Source organism: Alternaria atra (assembly GCF_907166805.1).
Source record: "Alternaria atra isolate CS162 genome assembly, contig: 28, whole genome shotgun sequence".
Lineage (NCBI taxonomy): Eukaryota > Fungi > Ascomycota > Dothideomycetes > Pleosporales > Pleosporaceae > Alternaria > Alternaria atra.
In genome coordinates this window covers 1,247,161-1,259,368 of record NW_025091326.1, presented here as the reverse complement: position 1 = coordinate 1,259,368, position 12,208 = coordinate 1,247,161, and the positions used below count along the sequence as shown (strand labels likewise).

General features: G+C 51.9%; 6 protein-coding genes across 6 annotated transcripts; 1 reads left to right on the top strand and 5 right to left on the bottom strand.

The window, feature by feature from the left end:
• Positions 1-520: 520 nt before the first annotated feature.
• ALTATR162_LOCUS7468 (uncharacterized protein) lies at positions 521-1,123 on the bottom strand (the record flags this gene model as incomplete). The annotated part of the gene is made up of 2 exons (XM_043315096.1): positions 521-927; positions 1,042-1,123. The coding sequence occupies 2 exons, from the start codon at positions 1,121-1,123 to the stop codon at positions 521-523; spliced, it is 489 nt and encodes a 162-aa protein (XP_043171031.1).
• A 1,039-nt stretch (positions 1,124-2,162) lies between these two features.
• ALTATR162_LOCUS7467 (uncharacterized protein) lies at positions 2,163-3,233 on the bottom strand (the record flags this gene model as incomplete). The annotated part of the gene is made up of 2 exons (XM_043315095.1): positions 2,163-2,654; positions 2,706-3,233. The coding sequence occupies 2 exons, from the start codon at positions 3,231-3,233 to the stop codon at positions 2,163-2,165; spliced, it is 1,020 nt and encodes a 339-aa protein (XP_043171030.1).
• Positions 3,234-4,491: 1,258 nt separating this feature from the next.
• Positions 4,492-5,918, top strand: ALTATR162_LOCUS7466 (uncharacterized protein; the record flags this gene model as incomplete). The annotated part of the gene is made up of 4 exons (XM_043315094.1): positions 4,492-4,501; positions 4,551-4,596; positions 4,659-4,707; positions 4,761-5,918. The coding sequence occupies 4 exons, from the start codon at positions 4,492-4,494 to the stop codon at positions 5,916-5,918; spliced, it is 1,263 nt and encodes a 420-aa protein (XP_043171029.1).
• A 418-nt stretch (positions 5,919-6,336) lies between these two features.
• Positions 6,337-7,017, bottom strand: ALTATR162_LOCUS7465 (uncharacterized protein; the record flags this gene model as incomplete). Its single annotated transcript, XM_043315093.1, has 1 exon — positions 6,337-7,017. The coding sequence occupies one exon, from the start codon at positions 7,015-7,017 to the stop codon at positions 6,337-6,339; it is 681 nt and encodes a 226-aa protein (XP_043171028.1).
• Positions 7,018-7,485: 468 nt separating this feature from the next.
• On the bottom strand, positions 7,486-9,390 carry ALTATR162_LOCUS7464 (uncharacterized protein; the record flags this gene model as incomplete). Its single annotated transcript, XM_043315092.1, has 3 exons — positions 7,486-7,511; positions 7,565-7,602; positions 7,649-9,390. The coding sequence occupies 3 exons, from the start codon at positions 9,388-9,390 to the stop codon at positions 7,486-7,488; spliced, it is 1,806 nt and encodes a 601-aa protein (XP_043171027.1).
• An 893-nt stretch (positions 9,391-10,283) lies between these two features.
• On the bottom strand, positions 10,284-11,954 carry ALTATR162_LOCUS7463 (uncharacterized protein; the record flags this gene model as incomplete). Its single annotated transcript, XM_043315091.1, has 2 exons — positions 10,284-11,394; positions 11,443-11,954. The coding sequence occupies 2 exons, from the start codon at positions 11,952-11,954 to the stop codon at positions 10,284-10,286; spliced, it is 1,623 nt and encodes a 540-aa protein (XP_043171026.1).
• Between the last annotated feature and the right edge of the window lie 254 nt (positions 11,955-12,208).

Genomic DNA, 12,208 nt, shown 5'->3' with positions numbered 1-12,208 from the left:
GGTTGTTCAAGTGTAGTCGTAGTTGTAGTGTAGTATACAAGGGCTCTGGGCGATGGCGGTGGAAAGTGGAATTGATATGTTGGAATGTTCGATACTCTTTGACTATTCATGTGTGAGAGGCTACTGTGCTTGATGTCTTGATATGCCATACTTGGTAAATATGTATGGTGCGATTTGCACTGGTGTCACGAAACGCGAAACATGTATGCAATAACATAAAAGACACTTTTGCGTTCCTCTCAATACTACAGACACGAATCAAACTACATCACGAGACATGGTCGCACAAGTCAATTGAGAATGATACCACGACAATGCCGCTAGAACGATGGATTTCTATTGAATTAAAACAGATTCGACACGCTCCATATAACTAACCTGACTGAATAGCCCATGGTATCATTCGTCCCGTTCTATAGCTTCCTTGAACAAGAAAAGATGCCAATAAATGTCGCGGTTCCACAATATGCCAAGCCCCCTCCCCACCATATATAACCCAATTCAAACACAAAAAGCGCGTCTATGAAGGAGGAAGTTGACCGCCCTCCTTGGTCTGACCCACGGGCGGGTTCGGCTTGGTGCCACCTGCCGAGTTCAATGAACTCAAATAACAATTCCAGCCCAGAGAAATGACGTTGACAACCAAGACCCTCATCTCCGCGGGTACATATTTAAAGTTGGTAAACTGGACCCATGGCCACACCATCAAGTTCTTCTGGTAACCGGGCAGGTAGGCGTCCTTGAGGCGCTGCACGGGCGAGTTTCCTTCCATGTAGGCCATGGTGGAGAGGAAGAGGGCCATGTTGCAGGGTGCGAAGATGAATTGATCGCAGGCCACGCGGGCGAGAATTGTGCCGTTTTTGGATTGCAGGTTTACGCGCTTGACGAGGAAGTCGAACCATTTTGTTGCTGCAGGGCCGAAGATGCCTGGGGGAATGGGGCGTTAGTTTAAGGCATTATTTCGGAGGAGAGTGGGGATATGGATAGGGGTATGGTAGGAGAAAAGGGAGGGATTGGAATGGGAGAGAAATGAAGACGTACATCCTCCATAGGCGGCCATACGACCTGTACGCGCGAGATCGTGCTTATCGAGTCCTCGGCGTTCTACACCTTGCTGTGCCATTGTGTCACCGGTTGCGAAGAGTACCTGTCGCAGGCCATGTCAGTTGCCTGTCATTTTGCATTGTAATCTCTCAATCCCTCTCCTGTTATTGTGTCGACTCGTGGATTATGCTTATTGGCAAACTTGCTCGTTGGTGTTCCAGTCGCATTGCGTCGCGCAAGGAGAAGATCGGGAATCGCAATTCGAAGCAAAAGGCTTGCATACCGCGGTAGTAATACTCTGCGTCAAGTAGGGCGAAGTCCTGAGCTTCGATTGGTACCTATCATTCGTATCAGCATCATCTTCTTCGGGACCACCGTGGCCGTCCACCGCTCTCTCACTTACCAACGAAACGCCATTTTGTCGGTAATTAAGGTTCTATCGCCTCAGCAATTAAAGATAGACAACCAGTGTATATACGACTGAGAGCGAGCGACACACCGCAAAAAAAAGGGCGCGGAAGAGTGGAGAAGTGGGTGTGAGAGAAAAAGAAAGTCGAGTAAGTCGAGCGAGGTAGTTTGGTGAGCTTGCGGGACCTATGATGTCGTTAGTGCAGCAGGGTCCCCGTCGCACATGGCGGTCGGAGAGCTTAGCTTTATACCCCTTGATCCCCACTCACGTCTCGACCGTGAACACAAGTCTTTATGCAGGCAATTTACACAACTTTATATAGACGTGTCAAGACAAGGTTTATTGGCAAGGTAGAGCAAAGTTCATAACGCAGTTGAATTCCGACCTCGTCTGTTCATGGTGGGGTATAGTATGATCAGACACGTAGTTACAAAAAGGACCGACAATTGTTGTACAAAGGGTCGTTAGATGGGAAAGAAAGAAAAAGGAAAACAAATGCGGGTTGGTATAACTCCTCGTACGTGATGCGACATTGCAATCCGTCCCGTCTTCAACCTGATATCTCCGCATACAGCCCAAAAGAATCCCTAGATGAAAGAACGCCAGTCCCGCTGATCTCATCCGGGTATGATCAAGCTATGCTCGCAGAAAGCAGGTATCCAAGAAGTCATGTCGTAAATTTTGTGTAATTGGGTATGTAAAAGGTCAACTAGTCGATTTCCATCCGTTGTGATGGCGCAGGTCCGCTCAATGATGGCATCTCTGTGTTGTATGTCTTGTCGCTCTGCACAATCTTGTCGTTGACATGGGGCTTCAGGCCCTTGTTGAAGTTGTGCGTGCACAAGCATGCTGTAACGATGGTGATGATGAGTAGGAGGATTGTGAGGATGGCGAAGGCGGTCAGCGACTTGCGGGCTGGCTTGTAGTCCTCCTGGCGGTTGGCATCGGCAACCCACATTCGAATCAGCTTGAACAAGAAGTAGCCTAGGGCGATGAAGTAGACGACGATGATGCCGATCATACCGGCAACGGACTCGCGACGGACCCACCATGCGGCAAGGAACAAAAGGAAAAAGGTGATGACGAGGGCGGCAGCGGTGAGGATAAGTTCGACCGTCTTTGTGTTTTTGACGACGACCAAAAACTGCACGGTGAAGGCCAGGAAGAAGAAGAAGTCAAACTTCAAGAGGGCGATGTAAATCTAAGCCATGGTCAGTAGGGCGCATTTGGATGGGGATTTGGTAGGCAGTACCTGGTAGGTTAGATAGCGCCTCTTCAGTCTAGTGTCGGCACTGATGCGCTTGTAGATAGTCCAAGCAAACTCATCGTACAACTTCCAAGCCTCAAAAGCAAAAATGATGGTAGCGACAGCCATCAGAACGGGTAGTGCGATGAGCATAGGCTTGACGTCTTCCCAGAAATCCTTGGGAATGAAGCGGCGTGTGTTGAGGTCGTCGGCAGCGTCTTTGATCTGGTCGAATTGGATAGCGGCATATACGAGAATGCCGATATTGTACAGAACGAGACCGATAACCTGAATGGTGTTCTTCATACGCAGGGCATCCCATGTGAGGAACAATTGATAGATGTAGCCGAACATGAAGACGGCGAGGAAAGTGGGAATGGTGCGGGCTTCGTTGGCGCCAGCACCCTCGGCAGCGAAATGGATCTCATTCTGGAATTTGCTGAAGACGTACGACTCTAGGGCGAGGGCGATGCCGACCTGGCAAATGGCCGTGAGCATGAAAGCCCAGGTCCAGCGTGTGTTGGGAATGTACATCCTCGGTGGGCGTCGTACAACTGGTGGGAGTGTGGTGGGGAAGCCTTCGCGATGGTGATACCCCCCGGGTTGGGTATCGAAGCCGGGCTGCGGTGGATACTGTGATTGATACGTCGCGTTGGGATAGGGCGCGTAGCTGCGGTCGAGGGGTTGGCCTCCTAGGAGGGATGTGCGAGCCTCGTGGTGAGTAATTTTGGCTATGGTAGCAGCCGCGATGGGCGGCTGGAGCGTGGGGATATAGAGACGGTTGGCGGTGCGGGTTTGCTTTTGCGGCGCAGACAAACTGCGACCTGAGTCTCAGCGGGCAGTTTGTAGGGCTGCCGGGGTAGGTGAGACAATGGATGGGCGGTGGGAGGAATGCTGAAACCAGAAGAGTCGCTGTGTTCGGGGGACTGAGACTACTGAGTGAGCGCGCGTCTCTGAAACTAGTATCTTGGCTATGCGGAGAGGCCGAAGAAGCAACAGAGAATGACGAGCGACGGAGTCGGAGTGTGGGGATGTCGTGGACTAGGCGCGGTAGTGATGGTCGACAGCAACAATGAGCGAGCGGCGGGCGAAGAAGAAAGCGTCGTTGGGAGTAAGCGGAGATGGGTGCGGTCGGTGGATGCTGAGGTGCCTGGTGCGCAAAGTAGCGCTGGGAGAGCCCCGGCCGGTGTGGAGAAAGGCTGAAGGGGGTCTCGCCGTAAGACCCGCTCGCTGCTCCGTGTTTACCTCTGCAAAGATGGTAGGACCTAGTCGGAGCGTCTTCGCAGGCCACTTTTCTGTGGGTAGTAGAATACGAGCAAGAGAGAATGCGCACGTCGGCCAGGTTGGAGGCTACAAGTACACAAAGGGATGCATGGCACCAGCCGGCCTTGTCCAGCTGCCTTTCGAATGCGGCATCCTCTCACACGGGCACAGGGCTTGGCTGCACCACCTGTCGAACCACAAACCACATGCACCGCCCCCAGCACTGCTTGAACAGCCCTCCCTCATCTGTGCTCATTGGTCAGCCACCTCTAATTATAGTCTGGGTAGTTGTGGCGCAGGCCCTGGATTACCACGCTGCGGTGGAGCTTCAATCTACCGTCATTCTGCGCGCCGCAGACAGCTTTTCCAGTCAATTGTTTCGACCAATCACACCGCCATACCTGACATCATTAAGGACGCGTAGTGCACAGGGTCGCCGTTTCGACTGCCCCATTATCGGCCCGCGAAAAGCAGCGGTATCGCGAGTCGCGCCTCTAATCGCATCACGAACACCACGCGCGCTGCAGCCATGGCGTCTGGTAAGTTTCCGGGCTTCGGGCAACGCGGCAAGTACTGATGCTCCTGTAGCAGAGTCAATCCTCCAGCGAGCTGCCGACGACGGCTCCCTCGACTCGTAGGTACCCCACTAAACAGCATACGCCCGTCGTACATCGAGTCTAACGCGCCCATCTGTAGAGCAGAATGGCCAAAGACACTTCAGTACATCTTGCATCGCCTTGATGAGGTAATACCACACTACAAACCTCACAACGCGCACTGCTGACCCGACCTGCCCAGATAGTCAGCGACTTCCCTAAACCGCCTGCAGATTCCACTCTGAGACCAACCACATCAGCAACCACCGACCTCCCCTCACGGCCCAACACCTCGAATGCCATATCGAGCCAGGACTCGCATGCTACCGACAAGGAGAATGCACCGCCTGCCACGCCTCCGCGACCGCCCGTGCCCACCTTCTCTGCCTCTACCGAGTCGCAAAGTGTTCCACCAGAGATCACCACCTTCTACTCGTCAATACGCTCTGCCCTCTCTAACAACTTCGCAAAACATCCCCCACATACCGTTCAGCGCCTAGCTGAACTTGTCCTCGAGCCCAAGAGACGCTACCGGTACCTCCCACCCTACCTTCGCGCCCTCGACCGAGTCGTCTCCGTCTCATCGCCTCTCACCATCTTCCCACTTCCACAAGCCGTGTTGCCTACCTCAAGTGGACCGCTCAATGGCGCAACACCCACCACTACCCAGGCTGCACCATTGGGCTCAGATGAAGCACTAGGCGGCGCCCTACTCACACCCATTCCCTGGCTACAGAACCGCGGCCAAAATGAGCTGATTTCTGAAAGCACAGAGATGGTAGACGGCCCAAATGGTGCTGGTCGCATAGAGACAGTGACTGTTGGAATGCTCAGCGGTGGCCAACGGGCCGAATCTCCCAACTCCAATGTAACCCAGATTGCTTCGTCACATCCCGATGGTGAGACGCTGCCGTCTACAGGGCCCGTCACCCAAGGCGAACTTCTGCGCCAAGAGCAAGAGGCTGGAATCGTCCTCAACAACCCTCATAGTATGACTACCAGCCCCACAAAAACTACCTTTGGTGAGATAGAAGGCGGGGGTACCATCATCGACACTGTCGAGGGCGAGGAAGAAGCCCCGCATGCGAGAGGTCCAGAGGTCATTGGCATGGAAGACACGGGTCCGCAAAAGCAGGGAAAGCTCAACATTGAAGGAGCTATTGGCAGACCGAGCCTTGATCACAAGAGCCCAGAGCCCCAAGTACCCGCTGGCACAGACGCCAAGGATCAAGAGATGAAAGATGGAGGTTCAGAAAAACCAAAAGACGCAAAGGCCGTTGATGAAGAGTCCAAGGGAGATGCAACAGCCAAGGAGGGAACGAAAGATGCAAAAGACGTGGAAATGAAGTCGGATGATTAGGCGTCTCTAAGCACTTCCCATGCAAAGGGAGAGACCGTTCCAGACACAACCGTAGCCGAGATTCTGGCTCTGCTAGAGACCTATATGCCTCTTTGACGGGTTTGTCTGCATGAACATGTCGACCGGATGGTTTAAACAACACCATGCAACGAAGAAGATGGCATCTGTGATTGTCTTTAGACATGAGCAGCATGTACAGTGGATAAGTACGTCCTGTTATGGGTAGTATCAGTTGGTACTGAACAATGCCTACTCATGAAATGATTACAACTTGGTGCTGTAACAATTACCAAACATGATCACAAACACATCTCATCCACATGGTGACGGGATACAGCACTCTTCGACGAACGCTTTACATGGCGGCCGTATGTATTGTCTACGCCGGTCATTTTCCACTACCCAAACATCCCCTCACTTAAGCAAGCCTCTTCCACCAAAGCACACCCCTATACCCTCCCCCACGTTCACTTCCAATCCTCAAATACTTGACCATCTCCCCTTCTTCCTCCACCTCGACTACTGTGTAATTCCTCCTATGATTCTGTCCGACCCACGTTGGCACATTAGCCACCGTCAACGGACCATGGAAAATCTGGCCCTCAGTCTCGGTAGCAGGAAGCTCGTCGTTGACACGGAAAGGTCCAGCATACCCGATACTGTGCTTGCCGACTTGCGCCCAGTCGGCGTCTGTGTCATTGGCTTGGTAAGGAAAAGTGAGGTTAGGGCGAAACTCTGGCTCTGTGGCGGTGATGGTTGCGCTCATGAAACCTGTGGCTGTGTAGATGAGGAGGCCGACTGGGGCTTCGCCGTAGGGGAGATCCGGGATGGAGACTCCATTGAGGGTGCTGGAAGTGTTTACGAGGGAGTAGGTGCCGGCCAGTGCGTTGAGAATGGCTGTGTCGTCGTTGGCTTGGCGTGGTGGTTCGGGATCGGGTGTGGGTGTGGGTGTAGGTGTAGGAGGAGCGATCTCGCGTTTAGCTGCAGTCCATACAGAAGTACATGATGCAACACTACACAGGTTCTGCTGCTGCTGCTGCTGGGGGAGAGCAGACGCCAGAGAAACGAGGAGAATGACGGGGGCAATAGAAGCGCGCATGATGCAGTGCGATTCACAATGGTGAATGTAAACAACTCAGAGGTTTAGAAAGGCGGTCTGAACTGAAAGACCGCGCTTGCGTAAGACGATAGGGCCCTTTATACACAGCATGATGCTGCACCCTTCTCCAATCAAGTCCTTACAACCGATCTATAAGACATGATTGTCCTGGAGGCGTCGCAATTACGCCGAATAGGCATCTCTTGTCCGTGCTGGGCACGAGCGTTGTGAGCAGATACCTAAGCATCATTTCCGGGAAGGCGCCGTCGGCGGTTTGCGGGGTAATCCTTGGTAAAGCCCTTTAATCCGACCCCGGTTCTTGGAACGTGAGGTTGAGTAGCCGTTTGTGTGTGTTACTGGAGCTCTTGAGACGAATGTTTGAATTCGCCATGTATGCATGACGACGGCGAAGTAGAGTTGATCATTGCGAAAACGTCGCTTTGACGACGCTTTGCCAAGTACCCCCGATTACACATCAGTGCTGAGCAGCGTGTCTAAACAATTGTTAGCGCGAAACGTCTTTACCCATCTAAACGGAACTACTTGCTTCTTGCTAGCTCAGTCTCAGCATTAGCAATTAGTGTACTGCTATACCTGGGCAACGCCGAAGATGCACCCGTGCCATGTTCACCGAGTGACAAAACCAGGAAAGAACCAATGGCTGGTGAAGCGGTCCAGAAGGCGGCCACCAAAACTCCATGAGGCAAGTGTAAGAAACGACGGCTCTAGCGTCGCTTCCGGTTCTGCGACGGGAGCATCCTTCATCTCCGTGTCTCCGCTAGAGTCCTCATCCAAATTCTTGTTATCCATGGTTGCAGCTTCTTTCTGGAGCTTTTCGACAATCGCCTCATGGAAACTGAACTTTCGGTGCGCTCCACTGGTATCGATGAGCACGCTCCCTTTGGGAACTGCCCATTGCCCATGGCGATAGTTTGGTTTGTTTCGGCACATCCCACCCTTGGTAATATCCCTTGGAGGTCCATCTTTGCGGCTAAGTGGAATGACATGATGAGGGCAAGTAGGTTTTGGGTCGACCTTGAGGGGAGTGGGCTCTGTATCAACGTTGAGAGGGGCAGTGCGAAGGATGCTCATTCTAGGCTTCTTTGCAGCAGGCTCCTCGAGAAACTCTTCCGAGAGTCCGGATGATGCTTTACGGAGGACGTTCACATCAGCATCAGTGCGAACATAGACGTCCTCGTTGAAAGAAATACTGGCGCCTTCACGTCGGCGCTTACGTGTTGGCTGCAGATCTGCGGTATCGGACTTTCTAGGTAAGGGAACCCGGGATCTCTTGAAGTATTTCTTCTGTGCTTTCGTGGGCTTTTTCCACTTAAGCTGCCCTTCATGGCCATCTCTGTTGGGATATCCAGAATCATTTGCGACCGTCCAGCGCCAACCGCGTCCTCGGCTGAAGAACTCACAGTCGTCCTCTATACGACCGATGAATCCATTGTTCATGGTATCCTCGTACCAATAGAGCGCCGCCATAGCACCATACTGCTTCCTCAGCCGCACGTGCTCAATGTGAACATTGCTGTTCTCTGGAAGCTGCTTCTCTTCCCAGCTCACCTCCATACCGGAAAGAGTTTCTAGCTCAGTGACCAGGTTGAGCAGATTCCTCTTTTTGTATCTGTAGCTGATGTCCGTTCCATTTGCATCTGTATAGGCGGGTCGCCCTTTCCTCTCCTTACCTCCTGTCGTCGTGACCATATAGAGTCTGCAATCGTCCTTGCCCATCCGATTCTCATGCCATTCAGACATGCCACCGCGGTCATTGATCTGGTTCTGTGTGCTTTGAAGGCCGTTCATCGAAGCTTCCACAAGACACATTGGACACATAGCTTTGGAGTAGGTGTCCTTGTACACGGGATGAATCGAATGTCCACACGCGGTAGGAGGTGGACTTGTGGACGCGGGGTTCGATTTGGAGACAGTTTTGGGGATGATGGTGACTTTCGTTTGAGGGGTTGGCGTGGCAGTGAACTCATACCGTGGTGGAGGGGTATCCGGTGGCGCTTCTGTTCGACGACTGTTGTACCGCTTTGATGATGTTGAGGGAGGTGCGAGGTCAGTCTCCGCATCCTGCGAAAGACTACCATCGTACAGTGTTCGCTTCTTCTTCCTCACCGGCGACTGTTGGATCGAGCTCTTGAATGCGTCCTCATCGATCGTAGGATGTTCCTTGCGCTTGGTAGAAGAAGTTGTGCTTGCACGTATACTGGAAGAAGGCAAAAACTCTGGGCTTTGCGATCTGCGGGCGGACTTGTTAGGAGCGACAGCTTTGCGGGTCATAAGTGTTTCGTAACGATCCGGCTCAGACGGCTGCAAGGCTTGCGCCAGACCTCGAGGAGGGGAAGTGATGAACGAAACCATTCTACTGATTTGTTTGTTGAGAAATTTGGTATGCGAAGAGCTTGAGGTCATTGGTAGAAACTTGCGATATCACTCAAGTTGCGCAGAAGAGAAGAGTTGTCTGGAACGAGAGGCGCGTTGAAAAACATTTGAGCAAAGTTTAAGGCTAGCAAAGAGAAAGGGCACTCAGGCTGAAGTTATAAGTGACGTCAAATGTTTTCCAATTTACGCTACTGTACTGGTCAGCTGTTGTTGTTGGGGGAGTGAAACTTGTTGTACTTGCACTTTCACTTTTCAAGATCTACATCGATAGTACTGTGTGAAACAAAGTGGAACTACAAGATAACCTCAAATGAAGCCGTGATGGTTTACCAATAACAACTGATGTTGATCTATACCGATTCTAGTTGTTAGCAGTCGTATAGACTACCAGCAGCCACAACGTAATGTTAAAGCCTGAGTGGAGTAGTAGATAGTGACATGCGCCTCTTCGCTACCATGCTCTCAACACCACCTCAACCACTCTCTAACCACATCTAATAAGATTTCACTATATATGTGATGTCTTTGGTATGGAAGTCTGGAGTGTGAACGTTATGAGTGACTTGTCGTATGGCCAATGAGGTCGGATTGCAATCATCATATCTGCTGCACTTGCTCAAGACTCCACTTCAGCAGATGGAGATCTCTGCCGGCGCACAGCAACAGCAACATCTCATCTTGGGAGTCGCCAACTGTAAATCTGCCACTTGGATGACATCTAGTTAGTTCTGACATACATATCGTAATAGTGGATGGCTGTTGAACGTGGTACATTGGAATAAAGTAAATAGTGATGCGATCTACTGCCAGATAACGAATAATAGTCTCGATTAACTTTCACTATATCTGCTCCCGTAACCACTCAACTAGCCCTATGGGTCAACACACTCCCAGCTCTCAACAACGTCTGGGTTGCCGCCCTTGTACTGGTTGACCTTTGGGAACTTGCAATGCGCACGCTGAAACTCGACGCCAAGGGCCTCAGTATCGTTCACAAACTTCGTGCCGATCAGTGTCTCAGGTGCATTGCCATTCTCTACCCAGTCAACCAGAGCCATGAGGACGTTGTGACTAGGCTCATAACCGTTGATCTCGCCAAGACCTTGACCGATGGCATGCGCACCGTCTCCTCCACTGCAGTGACCGGTGCCGCTGACAAGGAAGTACCGGTAGAATTCGTCGAGCTCGTCAGAAGAAAGACCCATGGTAGAGGCAACATTTTCGTAGTAGCGGGGTGAGTTGTCGGACGAGATGATGAAGTCAGCGCCACCGTGCCAATGGATCACTTTAGTGCCACGGTTCTTTACTCCGCTCAGGTCACCCTTGAAGGTTTCAATTCCAAAAAGGTTCAAACGTGCAGCATTGTCATAGTCCTTAGCGCTCAGAGTCGTTGGGTCCCAGGAAGGGTCGTTGTAAACAGCGTAGCGGAACCAATCCGTAGTGTAAGGGAAGGGCTGTCCGTTCATGAGAACGGCGGCTGCGCCGAGTTCAGCACCGGGCTGCAGACGAGGATACACTAGGTCTCCGTTGTCGTTTAAGAGTGGTGAGTAAACAGCCTTGACAGTCTCGACCTGCTCTGGTGTTAGGCAGCTTGTGGTGTTGCTGCCTTCAGTGCAGGCCAAGCCCGAAGGATCGTACTTGCAATGTAAGGGAGCCTCGATGATGCCGTCTTCGTAGTTATCAAGTTTGTCGCATTGCTTCAAGACGTCGGCATGGACTACCGCCCACTTTGACATCGGAACAAAAGTCGAAGCGTTTGCTGGGCCCGTAAGGGTGTAGAAATGTCCACTCCACGAAGTGAGATTGTTGAATGAGAAGGCTGGTGCTCCCGCGATGATGCCGTCGAAATCATCTGGGAAATCTTGGGCAGACTTGAAACCCTGTCTTCCTCCGGTCGAGCATCCAAGATAGAAGGACTTGTTGTGCGGCTTACCATAGAAGTCCTTGGTGATTTGCTTTCCGACCACAACACCAGTGTGTAGGCTAGAGTTGTTTAGTCAAACTCCAATAATGCGGGGGAAGGCTACTTACGCTCGGTATGCGAAGTCTTCCACGACGTCTGAGTTGTTGTAAAAAGGTTTACCGCTCGTCCCGTTGTGACCATTGTTGGTTCCAACAGCTGCGAAGCCCAGGCCAGACGCGTAGGCCAAATCTTCGTATTTGATGCAACCGTTTAGACCGCCGTTACCACCAGAAAGGAATCGTCCTGTCCAGTTCGCCGGAAGCCATGCCTCCATATTGAGGCCAGAACGTTCAGATGTCGAAACCCAAAGTGCGACGCGGCAAATGTCTGCTGTTATGGGCGGCGATGCTTCAGCGCATGTCTGGTCATATACAGGTAGAGTCAAGTTTGTGCCGGCGGCGACGAACTCGGCTTTGGATACAAAGGCGCCATCGATAGCGAGTTGAGAAGCAACGTCCGCACACTTTGAGCTGAATTCGGCTGGTGTCGTGTCATTCGTGGGGTAAGCAGCGGACTGAGGAGCGGCGAAGACGGAGGAAGCACTAAGCAGCGCACACTGTAGTGGTTGTTCGAGCTTCATCTTGACGGTAGAGTGATGAAGAAGCTTGGTTCTCGACCTCAACCCAAGGCTTTGGGCATGCGTCTTCTCTTTAATCTACCGAAAACTGGGTCTTTATCAAGGTACATCACTAGTATTTACTCCCCTACCTAGGGCAGACTAAACGAATAAGATAAGCTGGGGCAAACTTGGGGTGCTTCGTTATGCGGCTGCAGGGACGTGCCGCCTGCGGATGTCGTAACCATCTTTGGCGACACAAAAACATACTGGAAGCA